Source organism: Meles meles, chromosome 16 (assembly GCF_922984935.1).
Source record: "Meles meles chromosome 16, mMelMel3.1 paternal haplotype, whole genome shotgun sequence".
In the NCBI taxonomy this organism is placed as follows: Eukaryota; Metazoa; Chordata; class Mammalia; order Carnivora; family Mustelidae; genus Meles; species Meles meles.
This window is the reverse complement of record NC_060081.1, coordinates 60945126-60972162: the sequence shown is the minus strand read 5'-3', so window position 1 is coordinate 60972162 and position 27037 is coordinate 60945126. Positions and strand designations below refer to the sequence as shown.

At 39.6% G+C, this 27037-nt stretch overlaps 1 protein-coding gene across 2 annotated transcripts in view; it reads left to right on the top strand.

The window, feature by feature from the left end:
* The first annotated feature begins 1262 nt into the window (after nucleotides 1–1262).
* Nucleotides 1263–27037, top strand: part of RBL1 (RB transcriptional corepressor like 1) — a 70270-nt gene continuing 44495 nt past the window's right edge. Inside the window, exons 1-9 of one of the 2 annotated variants that reach the window (XM_045981769.1) lie at nucleotides 1263–1640; nucleotides 5800–5933; nucleotides 12808–13008; nucleotides 13407–13471; nucleotides 13571–13699; nucleotides 13812–13972; nucleotides 17468–17517; nucleotides 20366–20552; nucleotides 22049–22215. In XM_045981769.1, coding sequence (XP_045837725.1) covers nucleotides 1485–1640; nucleotides 5800–5933; nucleotides 12808–13008; nucleotides 13407–13471; nucleotides 13571–13699; nucleotides 13812–13972; nucleotides 17468–17517; nucleotides 20366–20552; nucleotides 22049–22215 — 1250 coding nt within the window. In that variant the 5' untranslated portion in view covers nucleotides 1263–1484. The other variant, XM_045981770.1, reaches the window with a different exon arrangement.

Genomic DNA, 27037 nt, shown 5'->3' with positions numbered 1-27037 from the left:
CATTCCTCACCTCTTTTCATTAAAACCTCCACTGACAATGTTTAGGCTTTTAGTGGGGCGTATGAGGTCCTTTGCAACCTACCTTGACCTGTCTTCCATTTTCATCACTGGTGACTCCTTCCCTCATCCAAGCATCAGTGGGCTCTTTGCAGCTTTTCAAACATACTTTGTTAAGTACTAAGTGCCAGCTATGAGCCAGGCACTAATCTAAACTTTGCAATACAGTGAACAGGAAAAAAAGGCCCCTGCTCTCATGCAACTCACATTTTAGTAGGAAGAGCCAGTGAATAAACAAGGTAATTTCAGATAGTGATATGGGGCTATGAAGACAATTAAATGGGGGCATTAGGGGGGGTGGGTCGGCTCCTTTAGTGCTCAGGAAGGAGCTGAGAAGGTAACTAGTTGATCTTGAATGACAAGGAGGACCCAGACAAGCCAAGACCTGGTATAGAGTATTTGGGGCCATTTGACCAGTGTGTGACGGCCTTGAGGCAAGAACTAGCTTGGGCACTTGGCATTTTCAAGGTCCCAAAACAAAGCAGTGAGGCTGCACCTCATTAGACACTTGGGTGCGGGCAATGAGGTGAGGCCAGATCGCAGGGACCCTGTGGGGCACCCAAAGGAGTTTGGATTCTATTTTAAGGGCAAGAGGAATACACTGAAAGATTTTGAGCCAAGGAGGGATGTGCTCTGGATCACTCTGGCTCTTCCTGGAGAAGGGGTTTTGGCTTGGAGACCAGTTCCATGCCTTCAGGCTTATGCTCAGGCCATGCTCAAGCCTGGAACGACGATGGTCTTTCCCAGGACAGTTCCCAGGCTCCTGAGAGCTTATCACTGCAGTGCTTTCAGCCCAGGTCAAGCCTGGTTGGCCACGCCAGCCCTTCAATCACTCAACAAACCACTCACTGGGCGCAGGGGACAGAGTCCGGAGGTCTCCCGCTGTCACACAACCACTTTTTTTCTGTTCCTGCCTCCCTCCTAATTAATGGGGCAGTCAGACTATGTTTGGCGGGGCAGTAACAAATCCAGGCCCACGGCTTAGTGGTACAAACTAAGCTTCTCCCTAAGACGATGGAGGACACCTCGGGATAAGCAGTCCGGCCCAAACCAATGAGCTGGTGAGACCAGAGTGCACCCGCGGCCGTCAAGGCAGGATATGGACTACAATTCCCAGCAGACCCTGCGCGCGGCTGCCGATCCCTCCGCACCAATTTACTCTGCCGGCTGTTCACCACGGCCCGCCAAGGACCAAGCCTAGGTTTTTTTCCTGGAACCAAGGTCCATTTTCTTATCGCAGTTTCAGAGAGAGACCACGGAATGCCCTGGAGGTGAAACGGACTTTTTGAGGAGAAACGCGGATGCAGACTATCGAAGAGAAGTCGCTCTGAAGCCACAGACTTTCGCGCGCTTTGGCGCGGGTGGTTGTGGGTAGAGCGCCCAGGAGGGAGAAAGGAGCCGGGGGGCTGTGACCGCGGCCTGAGGGGATGTTCGAGGACGAACCCCACGCTGAGGGGGCAGCGGTCGTCGCCGCGGCCGGGGAGGCGCTGCAGGCCCTGTGCCAGGAGCTGAACCTGGACGAGGGGAGCGCGGCCGAAGCCCTGGACGACTTCACCGCCATCCGGGGCAACTACAGCCTAGAGGTGAGCGGCGGCAGGTGGGGCGGCCGACTCCCGCCAGGCCCCACCCCCGCCCCGCCCCTACCCCACCTTGTGGGGCGGTGGGAGTTTCCCCACCCGGAAGGGTCTCTTCCCCGCAGGGCGCTGCGGATTGCGGAGTTGGAAGGGCGGGTGTAGACCCATCTATCCATTTTCTTTCTGAGGCGGGAAAACGAAGTCCGGAAGAGGGGCGGCTTGTCCGCGGTCGCACGCCCCTCGGGGGTCCCCTAGACTCCACACCAGCTTCCCGCCGAGCGCCGCAGACGTCACGATAGCGTCCATAAATCTATTAAAAAACCAAATGCCGGCGTGGTAAAAGTTGAAGTGAGTTGTAGTGCCGACACCACCGCCCAGCCCTTTAAATATGTCATCTCGCTCCGTTCTCGCCACAATCCTGGGAACCGTTCCACCGGAGTGCCTAAGCTACGTGCCCAAGGCCGCGCGGTTAGTGGTGGAGCCGGGCGGAGTCCGAGCCTTCGAACCGCCCCGCGGTGCGGCCTCACCCCGGCGGGCGGAGCTGTGGGCTGCTCGCTTTGATGAAAGCCATCATCACCAAGTGGGGCTCAGCCCTCAGCCCCAGCCTCCTCCCGTCTCAGTATCCTGAAGCTTAGCGCAGCGCCTGACTTTGAATTAAATAAGTGCCGTCATTACTGGGTTTTCCCCCCAATCATTTTCGCATGGAGCACCCCCCCCCCCCCAGCAGCCCTGTGAATGTGTCAGGGCAGTATTATACCTGCTTTCCAGGTAGTAATATCAAGGCCCAGAGGACTGTGCTGCCCAGGGTCATTCTGCTAATTATTAAAGGACTCCAGTGTAGAGGTAGCATTGCGATGGGATGTATTCCAGCATACTCCTCCAGTAACCTTAAATTCAGAGACTTTCCTGCATAATCCAAGGGGCCTGGGCTCACTGACTTACCACCCGGTGAACTAGTTAATTCATGAATGAATGATTATTACTATTAATGAAATAATTAATTGCGTTCAGAGGCATGTAGTTGGATATTTGGAGTTGAGTGTTGAGGGAGAAAATACCTAAGAGACGCCCTTGTATGTCTCTGGGGTAGGACTGGTAGATTGGATAAAGGACAGTGACCTGCATCCATGGGTGGCACGACTGGGAAGCTGAAGGAAGAATAGGCAAGTAAGGGAGATTATGAATCATGGCCACTCAGTGAAAACAAACTAATTTTTAAAAGCCTGAGAAGGCATTTCTTCCTAAGTCCTCCTTTGATCTGTCATTGAATAAACATTTACTGAGTGCACAGTGTAGTCAAGGCACTAAACTCGACAGCTCTTTCAAAAGAAATTTAAGATGTATCTGTTAAGAGAGAAAAAAGAGAGCATGCAGAGGGGAGGGGCAGAGAGAAAGTCTCAAGCTGACTGTGCTGTTAGCCACATGCAGGACTTGATCCCAGGACTTGACCAGAAACCAAGAGTCACATGCTCAACCAACTGCCCCACCCAGGTGCCCTTCAAATTCTTGAATATACCAAGTTTCTTCCCACTTGCGTGTTTTCTCCATGCCATTCCCTCTGAAACCTTTCCCTCACTCCCTACAACAGGCAGATTGAAGAAAAAAGTCTGAAGAGCTAAGTGAACAAGATGAAATTGATCAGGACACCTTAAATGTTTGATTGAGAAAGCACAGATGTATAAATTAAGATTTGGGGACTGTTATTTTGTCCCAGGTCTTTTATTTTTTTTCCTCCTCTTTTTTTTCTTTTGTTTGTTTTTGGTGAAAGGCTCTTGGAGTAAGTATTTTCATATATCTACTCTTTTTTTTTTTTTTTAAAGATTTTATTTATTTGACAGAGATCATAAGTAGGCAGAGAGAGAGGAAGGGAAGCAGGCTCTCCGCTGAGCAGAGAGCCAGATCTGGGGCTCCATCCCAGAATCCTGGAATCATGACCTGAGCTGAAGGCAGAGGCTTTAACCCACTGAGCCACTCAGATGCCCCATATCTACTCTTTCTCCCTAACCCTCTCCCCAGGGATGCGTGGGTGACTCAGTCCATTAAGCCACTGCCTTCAGCTCAGGTCATGATCCCAGGGTCCTGGGATTGAGTGCCACATCGGGCTGCTTGCTTGGCAGGGAGCCTGCTTCTCTTTCAACCTGCCACTCTGCCTGCTTGTGTGCCTGTTGGCTCTCTCTCTCTCTCTCTCTTCCCCTCTCTGACAAATAAATAAATAAAATCTTTAAAAAAAAAAAAAAAGAAAGAAACCCTCTCCCCAGTCCTATCCCTGTCAGTATACCTGACAAGCCCCCACTTATTTTTCCCCCTTGCTTTTCCCTCTCACCCCTTATATTTTGATGATTTACCACTTAACGAGTTTTAAGTCTTCTTCTGAATTCTCTGACCTCTCCTCAAAATCTGTTACTCTACTATATATTCTCTCATACTTTATCATCAATTCTTATAGCATACATCTCACCAATTAAAGATAACTGTTATTTGTTCCTTTTCTTCACTCTAGATTTGGAATTACATGAGGTCAGAAACCATCTTTGTATTTCTAAGGTCTAACATCAAAGAATTAAAATAAGTCATATGGTTGATTTTTTTTTTCCTTTTTTTTTTTAGGGAGAAAAAGCAAAAATACTGGTACTTAAGTTTTCTCTCTTAGTGGTGTTTTCATCTAGTAACCTGTATCCAGTGGCTCTCTAATACTTGGATACTATTCCCCAAAATGTGTTAATCAAGACTTCTAAAAGTATTCAGCCACAAGCTTACATGCCTCATTTAATACCTTGAGCAAATAAGACTTCTCCATACATTAGGGTTTAACACTGGGGTTTTCTTTTTGTTTTTTTTGGTTTTGGTTTTTGTTTTTTTAACACTGGGTTTTAATTCTATTGGTTGCCACCCATTTCTGTCCTCCCTTTTGGATTATTACAAGAAATCTTTCAATGTTTTTATTCTTTTAGAGACCGGTCTTAAAGAGGCTCGCAGAACTGTGCTATAAGATTTGTGTCTAATTTTTAATCCTTAAATTACATATGTAGTTCAGTGGTAAAGTCATGAAGTAATTTTAGCTTGGAGAGATCTCAAGTCTAAAGCAGACAATTAAGTGTTGAATTCCCAAATGTCACTTTTTTATACCATTGTAAATTGAGGTATCTACTACAGTGGAGAGGCTTACTTACTGTTTTAACCCACTGAGCCACCCAGGTGCCCCTTACTTACTGTTTTAAAGATTGGGTAGATAATTCTCCAAATTTTTACCTCACAAAAATGGCGGTCTTTTTATGTTGTACAAGATAGATAAGAACTTTTTATGTGTGACTTGCTTGCCATCTTTCTACTCTGTTCTTTCCTTTCCCTGCCATACTGGTTAAAAAAGAAGCATAAGGGGCGCCTGGGTGGCTCAATCGTTGGGCATTTGCCTTTGGCTCCGGTCATGATCCTGGGGTTCTGGGGTTGAGCCCCATGTGGCTCCCTGCCTGGCGGGGAGCCGGCTTCTTCTTCTTCCACTCCCCCTGCTTGTGTTCCCTCTCTCACTGTGTGTCTCTCTGTCAAATTAATAAACAAAATCTTAGAAAAAACAAAAGGAGGAATGCCTGGGTGGCTCAGTTGGTTAAGTGGCTGCCTTCGGCTCAGGTCATGAGCCCAGCATCCTGGGATTGAGTCCCACATCCAGCTCCTTGCTCCGCAGGGAGCCTGCTTCTCCCTCTGCCTCTGCCTGCCAGTCTGCCTGCCTCTACTCTCTCTCTCTCTCTCTCTCTGACAAATAAATAAATAAAATCTTTAAAAAAAAAAAAAAAGACATAAAACTGAAGTGGTGGAAAGGAACTTGAGCATCATCAAGGCCATGACTGGTGTTTTGAAATCAAGTAAGCTAATGCTGAGGCTGAAAAATTTTAAGAGAACTCCTTCAAATAATATCAGATTTGGGGTGTAGATGAGAGATCTATTTTTAGATTAATGCTGATATATCATCTTACACAGGACTGAAAAGAAGGCGTTTTATACTCATTTCTGTAAAACTAAGCTTTGTGTGACCTTAGGCAAATATCTTCACTGCTCTGGCCTGCTTTATACATAACAAATATAAGCCCAGATAGTTCTAAGATCCTTTCTGGTTTTAGAACTCAAGCAATTTAACATAATATATTCATTTTGCTGTTTGTCTTTTGCCTGCCAGGGAGAAGTTATACACTGGTTGGCATGTTCATTGTATGTTGCATGCCGCAAAAGCATTATTCCCACTGTTGGGAAAGGTATCATGGAAGGAAATTGTGTATCACTTACCAGAATACTGCGTTCAGCTAAACTAAGGTAAAGCACTTAGAGGTAAAGCACTTAACCAAACACTTTTATAAGTCCTAAATTTACTTTTAGAATTTAATTTCTGCAACTTTATTCCGTTTAAAGTTTGTTGTCCTATAGGTATCCTTTTCCAATTCTCATAGTCTTCCATTGCCTTTCTTCCTCAAATTCTGACTTCAGCCAGAAGAATTTATACTATTTTTTTAAACTGTAATTTTTTCATTATTTTTTTAAGATTTGGAAACAATTTCAAGCTTTTAGAAAAGCTGCAAAATAAGGAAAGCACCTAACACCCATATACCCCTGACCTAAATTCACCTCTTATTGACACTTTATTTGCTTTGTCATTTGATCTTTCTCAAATATTTTTTCCTCAATCATCTCAAAGTAAGTAGCATGCATTATAGCCCTTTACCCCTAAATACTTCATTGTATATTTGGATAATTATCACAGTTACCAACTTCAGCAGAGTTAACATTGATATAATAATTTAATCTGTCATCTCTATTCTAGTTTTATTAGTTGATCCAATAATAATCTTTATAGCAATTTTTTAAAAGAATATTCCAATCAAGGATTAGATACTACATTCACTTACTATATCTGTTTAGTTTCCTTTAATCAGGAATATTTGCACAGCAAGAATGTAGTCCACAAACACTCCAACCCCTTTTTAATAGATTGCTCCTCATTTTGGATTTGTCTTATGTTTTCTTATGATTAGAGACAGGTTATATAATCCAGATAGAAAACCACATAAGTAGTTTTGTGTCCTTGCTGTATCACATCTGGAGGCACAATATCCTTGTGCTTTGCTTGTGTTAATTTTGATTATCTGCTCAGTGTGTTGTCCTGTAGTTTTTCTACTGTAGAGTTAATATTTCTCACTGTGCAAGAAGTAAGCAATCAGTAGATCTTAGCTATAGCTTTTACTTGCCCTGCATTAACCATATGGAACTATTTGCCTGGATACAAAACAAAAGAAATGAAAGGATCCAGATTTGGATTGGTGGTAATGTTCTCTGTCTCCGGGTTTTTCACCCATGACAAAACTATTTGAGGTTGTTGTCCATTTGCTTTCCTGGGTTTCCAGCATGGAAGACAAACAAACTTTAAAAGACCTATCGAGGAAAAGCAATTAAGTTTCAGTTTGTGCTAAATTTAAAAATTTTTTTTTTTCTCAGAACAATTTTAGTTTGCATAAGTGGAAAAATAATACATTCAAGACAATTTTTAAAACTTCAGTAGATACAAAAAAAAAACTTCAGTAGATACAATTTTTGTCATTTATGATAAAAATAAAACGGAAGTATAATTAAGATTGATGGGAGTTCAGGTAATTTTTTTAATTGAGTAAAACCTCCCTCTTCACTGCAGTATAAAATAATCTGAGTTTTTTCTATCAGTGCTTCTCATCATTGACCATATATAATTTTTAAAATCTTTATAATACTAGGTTGTTGGGGAACCAGAACAAAAAAAGAGTAACTTAAAATTTGGAGTACAAGGGGTGCCTGGGTGCTTCAGTGGGTTAAAGCCTGTGCCTTCAGCTCAGGTCATGATCCCAGGGTCCTGGGAGTGAGCCCCGCATCAGGCTCTCTGCTCAGCAAGGAGCCTGCTTCCCTTCCTCTCTCTGCCTTCCTCTCTGCCTACCTGTGATCTCTGTCTGTCAAATAAATAAAATCTTAAAAAAAAAAAAAATTGGAGCACATGATAAAAATTTCAAATAATGAAATATTCTGGAAATAGATGGTGATGATTACACAATGGAAATATACTTAATACCACTTAATTGTACACTTAAACATGGTTAAAATAGTAAATTTTAAATTATACATACTTTTACCAAAATTTTAAAAAGCATCACAAACTTTCAAATAATACAAAAAAATCTGTTTTTCAGTGTTTTAGTTTTTTTTTGTTTTTTTTGTTTTTTGTTTTTTGTTTTTTAAAGATTTTATTTATTTATTTGACAGACAAAGATCACAAGTAGGCAGAGAGGCAGGCAGAGAGAGAGGAGGAAGCAGGCTCCCTGACAAGCAGAGAGTCCGATGTGGGGCTCGATCCCAGGACCCTGAGATCATGACCTGAGCCGAAGGCAGGTGCTTAACAACTGAGCCACCCAGGTGCCCCTGTTGTTTCTTACTTTATATTCTGGTAATTCTTCCATATCACCATAAGTAGCTCTTCCTCGCTTTAGGACTTAAGATATAAGGATATTTCATATATTTAGCCAACCCCTTACTGATGACCATTTAGATTATATCCAATTCTTTGTAATTACAGACAGATTATTGTGAAATGTATTTCAGATAAATTCCTAGAAGTGTAGGGATGGGTCAAAAGACTCCCACTTTTTAAATGTAGAGTGATACAATTTTTTTTAGGTGTCAGATTCTTAACTACTAAAAGAGCATGGAATATCATCATGTTCATTCTGACAAAAAAGAATTACAAGTGATGTTATTATTTTCATTGATTTATAATAATTTGGGCTGTTTATGAAATTTCAATTTTAAGTATAATTTTAAATGATTATTTAAGATCTTTATAGATAGGGAAAAATACCAAATATTGCTAATAAATCATACTGCAAAATATATGTAAGTGCAGATTATAGATGTACATGTAGTAGTAGCAGGTTTTTTTTGAGTATTTACCTGTGAGCTAGGCATTTAATATGTGCTAAGGGTTTGTATGTCTTTATCCATTTAATCCTCACAGTTAATCCCATGAAATAAATCTCATTTTATAGATAAGGAAACCTAGTCACCTAGAGCTTAAATTATTTCCCAAAGGTTTTATACCTAGTAGGTAGCAGAGTATCCCAAATCCATACTGTATTACATGTGTATCTACCCATAATATTAGTGTATCTGTTTTGAACTGTATTTATATTCAGCTTCAGTTTGTGAAAAAAACAAAACAACTTCCAACTTAAAAATAAGTTTGAACTGGGCATCTGGGTGGCTCAGTCCGTTAACTGCCTGTCTTTGTCTCAGGTTGAGTACTGCATCCAGGTCTTTTCTCAGCAGGGAGCCTGTTTCTCCCTCTACTTGCTCAGCCTACCTCTCTCCCTTTTTGTTCATGCTCGCTCTCTCTCTCCCTCTCTGACAAATAAATAAAGTCTTAAAAAAAAGTTTCAAATAAAAGTTTATTTTGCTATTAAGTGTAATATTAAAAAGTAGTATTTGGGGTGCCTGGGTGGCTCAGTTGGTTAATCGACGGTCTTCGATTCAGGTCATGATCCTGGAGTCCCTGGATCCAGCCCAGTGTTGGGCTCCCCACTGGGCAGGGAGTCTGCTTCTCCCTCTGACCCTTCCCCCTCTCTTGCTTGCTCTCTCTCTCTCTCAAATAAATAAATATAATCTTGGGGAAAAGAAAGTAGTGTCTGTTGTGCAATTTGAATTTTTAATTTAGTAAAGAAATTGTCTGCATCTCATTGTTTTAAGTATTGAGAAGTAATTTTTCCACATTTTCCACAAGTTTTTCAGTTACTTAGGGTTTAAATCAAGATGACATCCATTCATTCATTATTTTCATATTATAATAGAATATGAATGAATATTCATATTCTATTATATACCTGAATGAATATTTCATGAAAAATTATTTTTCATACATTTTAACTGGAACACTGATGATACTAAATTTTTACAAAGTAATTTTCTTTTTTATGTTTTGAGTACCATTAAAATTCAGTAGTATGCTGCTATTGGGATATACACCCCATATTTACCATCCGTACTCTACATTTATTAAAGGGTGTACGTGTGGTAAAATATACATAACATTGGGGCACCTGGGTGGCTAGTCAGTTGGGCATCTGCCTCTTGATTTTGTCTCAGGTCATGGTCTCTGGGTTGTGGGATTTGGCCCCCTGTCAGGCTCCCAGCTCAGCAGTAAGTTTGATTCTCTCCTTCTTCTGCCCCTCCCCCTACCTGCTCTCTCTCTCTCTATAAAAATGAATCTTTAAACAATATATATACATAAAATTTATCATCTAACCAACTTTAAGTATACAGTTCAGTGACATTAAATACATTTGCATTGTTGTGCAGTCATCACCACCATCCATTTGCAGAATTTTTTCAGCTTCCTAAAGTGAAACCTCATAACAATTAAACAAAAGCTTCCTTCTCCCTCCTAGCCCTTGGCATTTATCAGTACTTCATTCCTTTTTATGGCTGAATAATATTCCCTTGCATATATGCCACATTTTGTTTATCTGCTTATTAGTTGATGGATACTTGAGTTGTTTCTACCTTTTGGCCATTATGAATAATGCTGCTATGAACATTTGTGTATAAGTTTTTGTATAGATACATGTTTTCATTTCTTTTGGGTATATATGTATGAATGGAATTATTGGGTCCTATGAGAACACTATGTTTAATCTTTTTATGTACTGTCAGATTGTTTTCCAAAGTGACTACACAAGTTTACATTCTCACCAATAGAGTTTGAGGGTTCCATTTTACCCATATCCTTGCCAATACTTGTTATTATCTGTCTTTTCTTTAAGGCCATTCTGGTGGGCATGAAATGGTATCTTATACTTCCTGAATGGCCAGTGATGTGGAGTTTCTTTTCATATGCTTATTGGAGTATGAATTTTTTTTTTTTTTAAGATTTAATTTATTTGAGATAGTGAGAGAGCAAGAGTGGTGAGGGGCACGCTGTCCACTAGGCACGGATCCCACCTTGGGGCTTGATCCCAGGACTCTGGGATCATGACCTGAGCCGAAGGCAGACACTTAACTGATGAGCCACCCAGCTGCCCTAGAGTAATGTATTCTTTACAACAGAATTCCAACAAACAGAATTGTTTTGAAAGCTGTGAACTTTACTTTGCTTCTTATTTTACTCTAAAAAAATCATACTCCTAGGTTATGTAATAATAATGCTATAAGTTTTTTTTTTTTGTTTCCAAACATTCTGATGTGCTTTGTTCCAGGTTAGAACAGCCATACTAGGAATAGCAATAAATACAATGGATTTATATAAGTATATATTAGTCAAACATCTTGTTTATAAAAAAAACAGGTGCCAACTACTGACTAGCTAACTAGTCTTTAGACAGAGTCTTTAGGATGACTTGAGAAAACAGAGTTGGAAAATGTCCAGGAAAAAAATGAGACTGAGTAGAGCCAGAAAGCGTATCACAAGAATTCATCTAACAAGGACACGACTTAATGGCTGGCAGTGCCATTCCTGGACATTGCCACTGTGTTTGTCCCTAATAGCTGAATATTGCTGCTGATCCTGCTATAAGAATTTATCACTTGCTCAGTACTGTGCACCACCAGCTCCAGTTTCAAAATCCCAAACATATATCAAAGACCTCAGGTTTTATGCCTTCACCCTAACTTCAGTGAAGCTGATCTGTCTAGTAGACAGCAAGACTCAAAATTGGGGAATTCCTTGAACAAAAGAAAGAATTTCACATGCTGAGCATCCCTGCCTCCTATAAGGAACTCTAACTTGTTACCCAAAATAAATATTTAGTAATCCAGCAAAAAAAAAAAAAAAAATTGTTGCTATTATTGCTAAGAATCTTTTAAAGAGACTCAGATTCTCACATTTCAGTCTGCATATCTGGAGTTTGAATACCTATGGATAATTAGCTGATGATGTTTGTCATCACCTTTTTTTTTTTTTTTTTAAAGATTTTATTTACTCATTTGACAGATGGAGATCACAAGTAGGCAGAGAAACAGGCAGAGAGAGAGGAGAAAGCAGGCTCCCCGCTGAGCAGAGAGCCTGACACGGGGCTCAGGACCCTGGGACCACGACCCAAGCCAAAAGCAGAGGCTTTAACCCACTGAGCCACCCAGGCGCCCCCGTTCCATCACCTTTTTTAAAAAGGTATCATTCTGGGGCGCCTGGATGGCTCAGTTGGTTAAGCAGCTGCCTTCGGCTCAGGTCATGATTCCAGGGTCCTAGGATCGAGCCCTGTATCAGGCTTCCTGCTTAGCAGAGAGCCTGCTTCTCTCTCTCCTTCTGCCTGCTGCTCTGTTTCCTTGTGCTCTCTCTCTCTGTCAAATAAATAAATAAAGTCTTTAAAAAAAAATAAAGGTATCATTCTGGGACTGGTTCAGTCTTTCCTGAACCTGGCTAGTTCAGTCAGTAAAGCATGCGATTCTTGATCTCAGGTTTGAAAGTTCAAGCCCCATGTTGGATATAGACACTACTTAAAAATGAAATCTTAAAAAAAAATTCTGTATATAGCACTAGACACTTAAATGAATGCTACAAATTTTCAATCTAAAACCATACTAACATGAGGACATAAAAAATGTACCCGTGACTGAATAAGCCAGAAAGGTGGACTAATAATCTATTAAGTAATTTTCTAGGTATGTACTACCTTCTTCATTTATATTTGATGGTGAAACCACATATTGGAACACAAACACTTGAATTTTATTCCTAAACTATAACTGTCTGGTGCTTTATGATCAACTTCCACAATCCACCACTTGGGAGATTCTGTTTGTCTTCAGACTAATTTCATGAACTCAGTCTGTTCACATTACTTTAATATATATACAAATTATTGTCTGGGTGCTGTAGGGAATGAAAGAAGTAGATAGGTACCATTACATCATGGATAGAAGACATTTATGTAATGACCACTAATTCAATATCTATATTCCTATAGTGATTCTGGAAGCCAGAGGAATTTCATAGCACTTGGGAATGAGGTTTTTCGGTTGCCTTTTTTTTTTTTTAATAAATTTACGCTTTTAAGTAAAGATTATTTTTCTTTAATCAAGATTCTTAAGATTCATAGGCATAAATAAAATGTTAACTTGTTCTTTATATGGACTCACTTTAAAGTTGAGCTTTTTAAAAAATAAAGTTGCTTTTTTTGTTTAGTTTAATACAGTTTTTTAGTAAAATGAAGAAGTGGATGGACATGTCAAACCTGCCGCAAGAATTTCGTGAACGTATAGAAAGGCTAGAAAGAAATTTTGAGGTGTCTACTGTCATTTTCAAAAAATTTGAGCCAATTTTTTTAGATATATTTCAAAATCCATATGAAGAACCACCAAAGTTACCACGAAGCAGGAAGCAGAGGTAAGACTCTTAATTGTTATATAATTGACATTAAAAAAATATACAAATTATGCTATAAACTTCAGAAATTTGCATTTTTGAAAGTCTGCTTTTTACCAGAAGTATCCATTTGTAAAAAAAATTTTTTTTGTAAAAAAAATTTTTTAATCCATTTATAATTACCATATCTGGAAATTCAGGGTAATATTTTCACTTATTTTTTATGGTCTGATTATTTTATGCAGATTCGAAATATTTATTTAAGTCCACTTAATGAACCATAGGTTGTCCTTTGTGAATAGAATTTATATGTAATTTTGACTTTACTATTTGTTATTTATATTTGCTACTTCAGTTTAAATGACCATGTGGAGTGATATTTAGCAAGTTAGTTAAAAAGTACATTTTTTCCTTTCTAGGAGGATTCCTTGCAGTGTTAAGGATCTTTTTAATTTCTGTTGGACACTCTTCGTTTATACTAAGGGTAAGGTGATACTTTCAATGGTTTTACATTTCTGCTGGGGGAACTTGGTGTTATTTGACATAAGAGGTTTCTGGTCTTTGTGGTTTTTTTCTTATAAAGGTAATTTTCGTATGATTGGAGATGACTTAGTAAATTCTTACCATTTACTTCTGTGTTGCTTGGATCTGATTTTTGCCAATGCCATTATATGCCCAAATAGACATGACTTGCTGAATCCATCATTTAAAGGTAAGACCTTATTTACTTTTGAAAACCAGTCATCAGTATTTAGAAAAAGTTTTAAACGTTGACCATATTCTTCTAACCATTTCCTTTTGCTTTTCATATCCTGTCAAACTAGGTTTACCCTCTGATTTCCGTACTGCTGACTTTCGGGCTTCTGAAGAGCCTCCCTGCATCATTGCTGTACTGTGTGAACTACATGACGGACTTCTAGTAGAAGCAAAAGGAATAAAGGAGCACTACTTTAAGCCATATATTTCAAAACTCTTTGACAGAAAGGTACTGCACTTATAAATAAATGGCTAAGATTTTTAAAGGTCAGCAGCAAAAACCTCTAAGGAAAAAATATGTTTTAAGCAAGTTCTCAGCATTATAGGACTCAGGATCAAGATTTCCAGGTTTCAGTCTCTGCCATGATTTAAAATGCTGTAATGCAGAATCACGCTATGATCTTCCGTGATGTGCAAAACTGAGCTGTTAAAGACTGTGACCAACTATATATACTGTCAAGTAAATGCACTGGCAGAGATGGCTGTAAGAGGTATTAATAAAAGAATTATAAAGAACCGAACATTGGAGTAAACCTAATAAAGAATTATGGAAAGCAGAAGGTCAGGGTAAATTAATTTACTGCCACAATTTGAATAACTGCTGAGTATTTATTAAAGATGGGGTAATAACAACTATAGCTTCAATTCTATATAAATAAAGCAGAAAATCTGTTACAGTTTTATAGTCACTTACAGGCTACCTGCATGCATCCTGGATTTTTTTTCTCAGCAATTTACTTAGCTATTTCTGTGTTTATGAAATGCCTTATTCCTCTTGTTCTGTTTCTTACTTTCCTAACATTGAGTCATTTAATCCAGCTAGTACTTGAGTTTTCTTTTTGGTAAAAAAAGGGGGGAGAGTGGATTATGTCATCACTGTGGTTCCTTCCACTCTTTGTAGATAATATGAGATTTTTCTTCAATCAGAAAGTCTTCTCTAACCGGGTGGTTCTTCTGTTACACAAACTTTTGTATCTAGCTTTATCTTTCTTCCTGTGTGTATGTATGTGCATATGTATATCATGGCTCCTTACCTGCAAGTTAAACATGTCCAGCAAAGTAAACTTTTTTTTTTTTTTCATTTTATTTATTTTTTCAGCGTAACAGTATTCATTCTTTTTGCACAACACCCAGTGCTCCATGCAAAACGTGCCCTCCCCATTACCCACCACCTGTTCCCCCAACCTCCCACCCCTGACCCTTCAAAACCCTCAGGTTGCCCCAACCTCCCACCCCTGACCCTTCAAAACCCTCGGGTTGTTTTTCAGAGTCCATAGTCTCTTATGGTTCGCCTCCCCTCCCCAATGTCCATAGCCCGCTCCCCCTCTCCCAATCCCACTTCCCCCCAGCAACCCCCAGTTTGTTTTGTGAGATTAAGAGTCATTTATGGTTTGTCTCCCTCCCAATCCCATCTTGTTTCATTTATTCTTCTCCTATCCCCCTACCCCCCCATGTTGCTTCTCCATGTCCTCATATCAGGGAGATCATATGATAGTTGTCTTTCTCCGATTGACTTATTTCACTAAGCATGATACGCTCTAGTTCCATCCACGTCGTCGCAAATGGCAAGATTTCATTTCTTTTGATGGCTGCATAGTATTCCATTGTGTATATATACCACATCTTCTTGATCCATTCATCTGCTGATGGACATCTAGGTTCTTTCCATAGTTTGGCTATTGTAGACATTGCTGCTATAAACATTCGGGTACACGTGCCCCTTCGGATCACTACGTCTTTATCTTTAGGGTAAATACCCAGTAGTGCAATTGCTGGGTCATAGGGTAGTTCTATTTTCAACATTTTGAGGAACCTCCATGCTGTTTTCCAGAGTGGTTGCACCAGCTTGCATTCCCACCAACAGTGGAGGAGGGTTCCCCTTTCTCCACATCCTCTCCAGCATCTGTCATTTCCTGACTTGTTAATTTTAGCCATTCTGACTGGTGTGAGGTGATATCTCATTGTGGTTTTGATTTGTATTTCCCTGATGCCGAGTGACGTGGAGCACTTTTTCATGTGTCTGTTGGCCATCTGGATGTCTTCCAGCAAAGTAAACTTTGAAGGGAACTCAAGAATTGTCTTCTGTGCTCTGCAGAAGCACCACATTAGTGGCCCTGGGGTATAATGAGCGTAAATTTTGGTTTGCCTGGATTATCTAGGTTTTGGTTGTCATCTTAGCATAATTATTATAGCACTCCTTTCACTCCAAAAGAGTCCTAGTTTGGATAGTTGTCCTCCTACTCATGGGCTGCAGATGTTCTGTTTTGCCTATGTAGAGTGTTCTTTATTTTTATTTCATTCAATTCTAATTTATATATAAAGACTTTTAATATGAAAATCTCTTTCAAGGGGCACCTGGTTGGCTCAGTTAAGTGTCTGACTTGATCTCAGCTCAGGTCTCGATATCAGGGTCATGAGTTTAAGGCCCATGTTGGGAAAGAAAAAAAAAGGAAGGAAAATCTCTTTCAAAAATCAGGGACTATGGCAATACGAGGTTAGAATTTCTACATGAATTTCTATATGGATAACTGTTGTTAAGCTAAGTGATGCCCACCTCTTTTTAAGATGGGAAGTATGCTTTCTGTCCTCTTAAATTTATGTATGTTGAACCCTGACTGCTGAAGGCATTTGAGTTTACAACCCTTATATGTAATAATCTAGGAATAGTGTGGGTGCATAGATAATATTATAAACAGGGGCACTTGGGTAGCTCAGTTGTTGGAGCATCCAAGTCTTGATCTCAGGGTTGTGAGTTCAAGCCCCATGTTGGAGCCTAAAAAAAGAAAGAAAAGAAAATATTATATAAACAGTGTAGTTTTCTTCTCTCACTAGCAATAGTACCTATATTCCCTTTGAATCTTTCCTTGCCTGACACATATTATCATTTAGTAAATGTTAGTTTCCCTTCTCCTTAGACCAGTGTTTAAAATTGGACAGCTTTTGTCAGAATCACTTGGGGGAATTTATATAAAAGGCTGCCTCAGCGCAGGACTTGTGGTCCATCAATCTGCATTTTTTTTTTTAAATTCCCCTAAGTGACTGCCTGAGTGGCTTTGTTGGTTGAGCATCCAGGTTGGTTTCAGCTCAGGTCATGATCTCAGGCTGCTCTTGAGATCCAAACCCTGAGTTGGGCTCCATGCTGAGCCTGCTTGAGATTCTCTGTCTCCCTTTGCACCTACACCCTGTTCATGTGCTTTCTCTCTCTTTTTTCTCTCAAATAAATACATCTTTAGGGAAAAAAATACATATCTCCAAGTTATTCTTATGCCACTAGAATTTAGAAACCATTGCCACAGGCTAACTTAAAAGTATTTTTAAAAGTTGACTTTACATTTTTAAAATGTTTTATTTGGGGGCGCCTGGGTGGCTCAGTGGGTTAAAGCCTCTGCCTTCGGCTCAGGTCATGATCCCAGGGTCCTGGGATCGAGCCCCACGTCAGGCTCTCTGCTCAGCAGGAGGCCTGCTTCCTCCTCTCTCTCTGCCTGCCTCTCTGCCTGCTTGTGATCTCTGTCTGTCAAATAAATAAATAAATCTTTAAAAAAAAAATAAAGTATTTTATTTGTATGCTAAATAGGTTTTACTGGTTTAAAGGAAATACTGAATACTGTTTTGTGTGTATATTTTTTATATCAACTGCCAATGTGAAAATTTAGATAAATGTCATGTTTTGGTATCTATGTTATTATGCTTAATTACATGTCAAAAAATGACTTTTTCTTCCCAGATTTTAAAAGGAGAATGCCTCCTGGACCTTTCGAGTTTTACCGATAATAGGTAAGTATCTAGCATTAATGGTATCTGCCATATTATAGGCTGTCGATGATGATTTATTGCAGTTTTTTAAGTGGAACATTATATTAAGGTAACTACTCCAAACTTAGGTTCCTTCTGCATTAGTGGCATTGACTGAGGTTGTTACTAATCCTTGTTGTCTCTAAGTAGACATATTTAAGATTTAAGAAATCTTTGGCACTTAAAAGAGCTCCTTCCAGAGAAACTCATAAAGAGACCCAGTGATTTCTATATTTGAGTGTATGTTCCTTTACTAATCAAATATTGGCAAATTCAGAATATACATATATTACAAAGCCATTATTGTTCCCTTAGTGATCACATCTTAATTAGGTTCAGCTAGTTTTCAGATTAAGTTTATATTCTCTTTTTGCTCATCTTTCAAAGTAATTTATTCTTGTTGTATATGTAAACATGAAGCATGTCCATAATCAGATAGGAATGTCTGCTATTGTTAGGTGGGTAGAGTTAAAAACTGGAAAGTTATTAGCTTTTCTAGGCCTTGGAGTCTAAATTTATCTTCAAGTCAAAATAAATCCATTGTGGAGGTACCTGGCTGACTCAGTTAGTAGAGTGTGGGACTCTCAATCTTGGGGTTATGGGTTTGAACCCCATGTTGGATGTAGAGGTTACCTAAATATATATATTTTTAAAAGATTTTATTTATTTATTTGACAGAAAGACAGAGAGGGAACACAAGCAGGGGCAGTTGGAGAGGGAGAAGCAGGCTTCCCGCTGACTGGGGAGCCCAATGCAGGACTTGATCCCAGGACCATGGGATCATGACCTAAGCCAAAAGCCGATGCTTAATGACTGAGCCACCCTGGCGCCCCTTAAATAAATATTTTTAAAAATCCACTGTGTAGGGGCGCCTGGGTGGCTCAGTGGGTTAAGCCGCTGCCTTCGGCTCAGGTCATGATCTCAGGGTCCTGGGATCGAGTCCCGCATCGGGCTCTCTGCTCAGCAGGGAGCCTGCTTCCCTCTCTCTCTCTCTCTCCCTGCCTCTCTGCCTTGTTGTGATTTCTCTCTGTCAAATAAATAAATAAAATCTTTAAAAAAAAAAAATCCACTGTGTAACTTAGTTTTATTCTAGCAGCTTAACATAATTCTCGGGGTATCTGACTTACTCAGTCAGAAGAGCATGTAACTCTTGATCTCGGGCTTGTGAGTTCGAGTTGGGTGTAGAGATTACTTAAAAATAAAATCTTTGGGGGCGCCTGGGTGGCTCAGTGGGTTAAAGCCTCTGCCTTCAGCTCAGGTCATGATCCCAGGGTCCTGGGATCAAGACCCACATCGGGCTCTCTGCTCAGCGGGGGCCTGCTTCCCCCCCCCCCCCCCCGCCTGCCTCTCTGCTTACTTGTGATCTCTGTCTGACTTGTGATCTCTGTCTGTGAAATAAATAAATAAATAATCTTGAAAAATAAAATAAAATCTTTAGACCCACAACTATATGGTTAAGTAATCTCTGACAAAACAGGAAAGAATATCCAGTGGAATAAAGGCAGTCTCTTCAATAAATGGTGCTGGGAAAATTGGAGAGCAACATGCAGAAGAATCAAACTGGAGACCTTCCTTGCATCATACACAAAAACAAATTCAAAATGGATAAAAGACCTAAATATGAGGTAGAAAACCCATCAAAATCCTAGAGGAGAACATTGGCAGCAACCTCTTTCACGTCAGCTGTAGCAACTTCTTACCAAACACATTACCAGAGGCAAGGGAAACAAAAGCAAAAATGAACTGTTGGGACTTCATCAAGATAAAAAGCTTCTGCACAGCAAAGGAAACAATCAACAAAACTGTAAGGCAGCTTACAGGATGGGAGAAGATATTTGCAAATTATATATCTGACAAGGATTAGTATCCAAAAATCTATAAAGAACTTATCAAACTCAACAGCCAAAAAGCAGGTAATCCAGTTAAGAAATGAGCAGAAGATATGAATAGACACTTCCAAAGAAGACGTTCAGATAGCTAACAGACACATGAAGAGATGCTCAACACCACTCATCAATAGGGAAATAGAAATCAAAACCATGATGAGATACCACCTCACACCTCTCAGAATGGCTAAAATTAATAACACAGGAAACAACAAGTGTTGAGGCTGCAGAGAAAGGGGAACCCTCTTGCACTATTGGTGGGAATTCAAACTAGTGAAGCCACTCTAGAAAAGAGTATGGAGTTTCCTCAAAAAGTTAAAATAGAACTACCCTGCAATTCTGCAGTTACACTACTAGATAATTACCCAAAGTATACAAAAATGCAGATTTGAAGGGGTACATGCACCCTGATGTTCATAGCAGCATGAACAATAATAGCCAAACAATGTAGAGAGCCCAAATGCCCATGATTGATGAATGAATAAAGAAGACATGGTATAGACAATGGAATATTATTCAGCCATCAAAAAGAATGAAATCTTGCCTTTTGCAATGACATGGATGGAGCTAATGTGTATTATCCTAAGTGAAACAAGTCAGCAGAGAAGGACAAATACCCTGTGATTTCACTCATATGTATAATTTAAGAAACAAAACAAATGAACGTATGGGGGAGGGGGAGAGGGAAACCAGAAGAGATGCTTAGAGAACAAACTGAGAGGCAATGCAGGGAGGTGGGTGGGAGATGGCCTAGATGGGTGATGGGTATTAAGAAGGGCACTGGATGTGATGAGCCCTGGGTGTTGTATGTAAAGTGATGAATCACTGAATTCTCCTGAACCAACATAGCGCTGTATGTTTAACTAACTAGAATTTAAATAAAAATTTGAAAACTAAAAATAAAATAAAATCTTTTTAAAATAAATAAATAATTCTCTTCTCAGCAAAGCCGTGAACAAGGAGTATGAAGAATATGTTTTAACTGTGGGTGATTTTGATGAAAGGATCTTTTTGGGAGCAGATGCAGAAGAAGAAATTGGAACTCCTCGAAAGTTCACTGGTGACACCCCATTAGGGAAACTGACAGCACAAGCTAATGTGGACTGTAATCTTCAACAACACTTTGAAAAAGTAATATAACTTAGCCTGGCCTCAGTTTTGAATGATCTTTTTCTCTCTGTATGTGATTCTACTAACAACAGAAGCATCTTTCAAGTTAAATCTTGAGCTTTTTCTACTAATTTTTATTTCCCATGAAAGCCCTAAAAGGTAATTTTTTAAACTATGACATTTAGTATTTTTACCTCATTTCTTGATGTTTTTCATATATTTAATATATTTTCCCAGAATGTCTGGACTTTTCAGTAGGGTATATGTCTTTTTGACATAAAAAAGGACTTATGTGGGGTGCCTGGGTGGCTCAGTCAGCTAAGCATCTGACTTCAATTCAGGTCATGATCTCAGGGATCCTGGGATCAAGGCTCATGTTGGGCTCACTGCTCAGCAGAGGGTCTGCTTTCTCCCTCTCCTGCCCGCCCCCGAGTGCCACACACAAGCTCACTTGCTGTCAAGGAATTAAAATCTTTTCTTAAAAGGATTTATGCTTTCTGGGCGCCTGGGTGGCTCAGTGGGTTAAAGGCTCTGCCTTCGGCTCAGGTCATGATCCCAGGGTCCTGGGATCGAGTCCCGCATTGGGCTCTCTGCTCGGCGGGCAGCCTGCTTCCTCTCTCTCTCTCTGCCTACCTCTCTGCTTACTTGTGGTCTCTGTCTGTCAAATAAGTAAAATCTTTAAAAATTAAAAAAAAAGGTGGGGGAGCCTGGGTGGCTCAGTGGGTTAAAGCCTCTGCCTTCGGCTCAGGTCATGATCTCAGGGTCCTGGGATCGAGCCCCACATCGGGCTCTCTGCTCCTCGGAGAGCCTGCTTCCTCCTCTCTCTCTGCCTGTCTCTCTGCCTACTTGTGATCTGTCTGTCAAATAAATGAATAAAATCTGAAGAAAAAAAAAAGGTATTTATGCTTTCTTATCATTCTTTCTTTGCATCACCTTAGCCACTGTTCTTTTACATTAAAATTTATTCTGTACGTTCCCTGAACTTCAGCCATAGACTGCTGGACTTGATTGTTAATAGGTAAAGGCTTAATTCCGTTTTTATATGTAAGCTTGTGTTCCCTCTCTCTGTGTCTCTCTCTCTATGTCAAATAAATAAAATCTTTTATAAATTAATTAATTAATTAAAATAAAATGGGTTGGAGGATGAGGTCTAAGGGAAAATTCACTGATCTAGAAGTTAGGAAACCTAAGTCTCAGTCCAAGGTCTGTCATTAACCTTATGAGCTTAAACAATTTTTTAACCTTTTCTGCCTGTTTCATATGTAAAGTGAAAATGTGTATATTTCAAATTAATATTATGATAAAATGAGATTATAGGTAGTAGGTACTTTGAAAAAGTGTTACTTAAATGTAAGGATGTTATTAGCATAGTATTGGTAAAACTTTGGTAGTTAACCAGAGGAGGGAGGAAAAAAGTCCTACTAAATACGAATAGAGAAGGTAGTATATATACTGAATTAAACACATAATGAAGGCAAGGTAACTTTTTAATTACACAGATTTTTCTTTTTTGACAGAAAACATCATTTGCACCTTCTACCCCACTGACAGGACGGCGATATTTACGAGAAAAAGAAGCAGTCATTACTCCTGTTGCTTCAGCCACTCAGAGTGTGAGCCGGTTACAGAGTATTGTGGCTGGACTGAAAAATGCACCAAGTGAACAACTTATAAATATTTTTGAGTAAGTATAATAATATTTTTCTAAATAAATTTTTTAAAGACTTTATTTATTTATTTATTTGGAAGAAAGAGCATGAGCCAGAGAGAGGGGCAGAGGGAAAGGGAGAAACAGACTCCCTGCCTAGCAGGGAGCCCGATGTGGGGCTTAAACCCAGGACCCTGAGATCATGACCTGAGTTGAAGGCAGACACTTAACCAACTGAGCCACCCAAGCATCCCCCTAAATAAATTTAATCACAAAATATGTTGACCTATTAGATGAAAGTACCTATTAAAATTAGAGGGCGCCTGTGTAGCTCAGTTAGTTAAGCAAATGCCTTCAGCTCAGGTGAGCGCCACATTGGGCTCCCTGCTCTGCAGGGGAACCTGCTTCTCCCTTCCTCCCCCTGCTTGTGCTCCCCCTCTCTCTCCCTGTCAAATAAATAAAATATTTTTAAAAATTAAATAGAGATATTATTTCATATTATAGACTTTAAAGGGTAAATACTTCTGAAGGTTATTTAGCCCTAATATTCCACTCTTGTACCTACCCCTAAGTTATTGTTTTTCTTTTCACATTGACTTGAAATGGGTTCAGTCTAAATGCCCATCAATGAGGTGACTGATTACTTATTGATGGTGCAGCCATAAATGGAATTTTGTGCAGTTGTTTAAGATAATGTGTCCTAGCAAAGATGGTAGAATAAAGCTAAATCAGAGAACCTAATTTCCTAATACTTAGTGAAATAAGAGAATCGTAAAAACCAGCAAACTACTTAACCAGCAGCAACCAAAGGAGGAAAGGGATATGGTTTCATGCTATAACTTTCCAAAATGATGGTCAAGAAAGGAATGGATGAGGGGCGCCTGGGTGGCTCAGTGGGTTAAAGCCTCTGCCTTCAGCTCACGTCATGATCTCAGGGTCCTGGGATCAAGCCCTGCATCGGGCTCTCTGCTCCGCAGGGAGCCTGCTTCCCCCTCTTTCTCTGCCAGCCTCTCTGCCTACATGTGATCTCTGTCTGTCAAATAAATAAATAAAATCTTAAAAAAAAAAAAAAGAAAGTAATGAATGATTCTGATATGCCCAGCTCTAAGAAGCATTACTAAAGAAAGAGAGGGTATATTGATAGATACTGAGTATGCTCATTAATACCCCAGATGTAAAGAGAAAAATGAATGAGTAAACAAATTGAATAAAAAGTCATAAATCTCCCCAAGTGAAAGCCCCTGTATTCCACCACTAAGATCACAGCAGAAATTGAAAAATTCCCAGGGCCTGTCATTTTTCTACTAATTTGAGGGGAAAGCCTAATCCTAATAGAACTAGAAGATATCCCTGACTAGATATAGCATAACCTGGAATAGGGATATTTAAATCTCGGAAGAGTAAGCAAAGCCCTGGTCTTCTAATAAAAGCTGAATATAGCACTAGCTGAGCTCTCCTCTACTCCCCAAACCTTAAGTCTATAGAAAAGTGGACAGAACAAGCCTAGCCTCGAACACAGCTCAAAAGATAATCCCAGGGGCACCTGGGTGGCTCAGTTGGTTAAGCGACTGCCTTCAGTGTAGGTCTTGATCCTGGAGTTCCAGGATCGAGTCCTGCATTGGGCTCCCTGATTAGCAGGGAGTCTGCTTCTTCCTCTGCCCCTCCCACCTCTCACGCTCTCCTTCTCTCTCTCTCTCTCTCTCTCTCTCTCAAATAAAATCTTTAAAAAAAAAAAAAAGATAATGCAAATTGCAAATAAGGTAACAAGACTGTTATGAAGATGTTCCCTCATAGCATTTGAATAAATAGATCTGGCCTGAACTGTTCATTTAAGCATGAACAAGTTGAAAAGAAGTGTTAAAGCAATGATGCAAACATTTTATAGCAACAAGAAAAGGAAGAAAATACCACATGCAAAACACAAAGAACCTAGAAACAAATGGGAACACATTCCATGTTCATGGATGGGAAGATTTAATGTTTTTAAAATGTCCTTATTACCCAAAGCAATCTACAGATTCCATGCAATCCCTCTCAAAATGCCAGTGGTATTTTTTACAAAAATGAAAAAAATTCCTGGGGTGCCTGGTGCTCAGTGAATTAAGCCTCTGCCTTCGGCTTAGGTCATGATTTCAGGGTCCTGGGATCGAGTCCTGCATCGGGCTCTCTGCTCAGCAGGGAGCCTGCTTCCCCCTCACTCTCTCTGCCTGCCTCTCTGCCTACTTGTGATATCTCTCTGTAACAAATAAATAAAATCTTTTTAAAAAAAAATGAAAAAAATTCCTAAAATGGATGTAGAATTTCAAAGTACCTTTAATAGCGAAAACAATCTTGAGAAAGAACAACAAAGCTGAAAACCTCACATTTCCTGATTTCAAAACATATTACAAAGCTACCAGAGTCAAAACAGTATAGGATTGGCATAAAGACAGGCGTGTAGGGGTACCTGGGTGACTCAGTCATTAAGTGTCTGTCTTCAGTTCAGGTCATGAACCCAGGGTCCTGGGATCAAGCCCCACATCGGGCTCCCTGCTCAGCTGGAAGCCTGCTTCTCCCTGTCCCACTACCCCTGCTTGTATTCCCTCTCTCACTGTCTCTCTCTCTGTGTCAAATAAATAAATAAAATCTTAAAAAAAAAAAAAAAAAGACAGGCATGTAGACCAATAGAACAAACTAGAGAATGCGAAGATAAATCTTCATGTATTTGGTGAAATGATCTTTGACTAGGGTGCCAAAACTACACTATAAGGAAAAGATAATCTCTTCAACAAATGGTGCTGGGGAAAGTGGATGTCTATACAAAAGAATGAAGATGAATTCTTATCTCATACCATATCTGAAAGTTAACTCAGAAAAGTTTGAAAACCTAAACACGAGACCTGAAACTCAACAACTAGAAGAAGGCATAGAAGAAAAGCTTTATGACATTGAAATGGGCAATGATTTCTTAGATAGGACATGAAGAGTACAGGTAACAAAAGTAAAAATAGACAAATGAGACTACATTGAACTTAAATACTTAAGTACAGCCAAGGGAAAAAAAAGTAACCAGCCTGATAGAAACAAATCAGAAAGGTGCCAGGGTTGAAAGGAAGGGAAATAAGTTGTTGTTCAGTGGGTACAGAGATGTGGTCCTAAAAGATGAAAAAGCTTTAGAGATCTGTTGTACAACAGTATGCATGTAGTGGAAAATACTATAATGTACTCTTAAAAATTAAGGTGAATTTGTTATGTGGTTTTTGTTGTTGTTGTTGTTGTTATATGTTTTTTTTTAATATATAAGACCTAAATAGAAGAAACATAACTCAAGAGGCACAGCTTGCATTAGAAGAAGTTGCTAAGAACATATTTTTGCGATATGTGCTCCCTACCTCTGTCTATACATGATTCTGGTCTGTTTGAACATGGAGTTGGGAGTCCTTGAACCCTGCACTAATTATCTGGCCCTGAGTAAATCACTCTCTTTCTCTTAGTCTTGAATTTATTTGTCATTCCTTAATTAAGATTCTGTGTTTGGATGAATGACAGAAAGGTAACAGTTAATATAAAGGTAATGCCAAGTGACTTCCTTCTTAGTGCTATATTTTGTAATTTGTAATTCTGTAGGGTTTGATAAGAATCACATGCAGTTTATTGTTCCAGCACTATAATTACATACAGTTGACCCTTGAACAGCATGGGAGTTAAAGTCACTAACCCCCCACACGGTTGAAAATCTGTATATAAACTTGCTTTTTTTTTTAAGTAATCTCTTCACCCAACATGGAGCTGGAACTCATGACTTCTCTCTCTAAAATAAATACATCTTATTAAAAAAAAATAGATTTAAGTAATCTCAACACCTATTACGTGGCTCAAACTTACAACCCCCAAATCAAGAGTCCCATGCTCTACTGACAAGAGCCAGCCAGGCATCCCGTATATAACTTTTGACGCCTCATAAACTTCACTAGTAACGTCCTATTATTGATCAGAAGACTTACCAATAACATGAACAGTTGATAGACATGTGTTGTACATTACATGTATTAAATACTGTATTCTTAGAACAAATTAAGCTAGTGAAAGGAAATGTTGTTAAGGAATCATAAAGGAGGGCGCCTGGGTGGCTCAGTTGTTAATTGTCTGCCTTCAGCTTAGCTCATGATCCCGGGGTCCTGGGATCGAGCCCCACATTGGGCTCCCTGCTCAGCGGAACCCTCCTTCTCCCTCTCCCACTGCTTGTGTTCCCTCTCTCGCTGTGTCTCTGTCAAATAAATAAAATCTTTTTTTAAAAATCATTAAGAGAAAATACATTTATAATACTGCACTGTATTTATTGGAAAAAACCACTTATAAGTGGACTTGCACAGTTCAAACCCATTTTGTTCAAGGGTCAACTGTAACTATTTTATATATACATGAATACTGCCACATCATCTTTTTTTTTAAGCAGGCTCCATGCAGAACTTGGAGTCTATTTGAGGGCTTGAACTCATAACCCTGAGATCAAGAGTCAGACAATTAACCAACTGAGCCACCCAGGCACCCCTCTATTTTAAGAAAAATAGAGGGTTTGGGGCCCCCAGGTGACTCAGTGGGTTGAGCCTCTGCCTTCAGCTCAGGTCATGATCTCAAGGTCCTGGGATCGAGCCGTGTGTTGGGCTCTCTGCTCAGTGGGGAACCTGCTTCCCCCCCCCCCCCCACCTGCCTGCCTACTTGTGATCTCTGTCTGTCAATTAAATAAATAAAATCTTTTTTTAAAAAAAGAAAAATAGAGGGTTTATTAAATTATAATTTATATCAATGGGAGTCATCCTTTTCACTGTATAATTGTATGAGATTTGACAAATGCATGCAGTTATAACCACAATCAAGA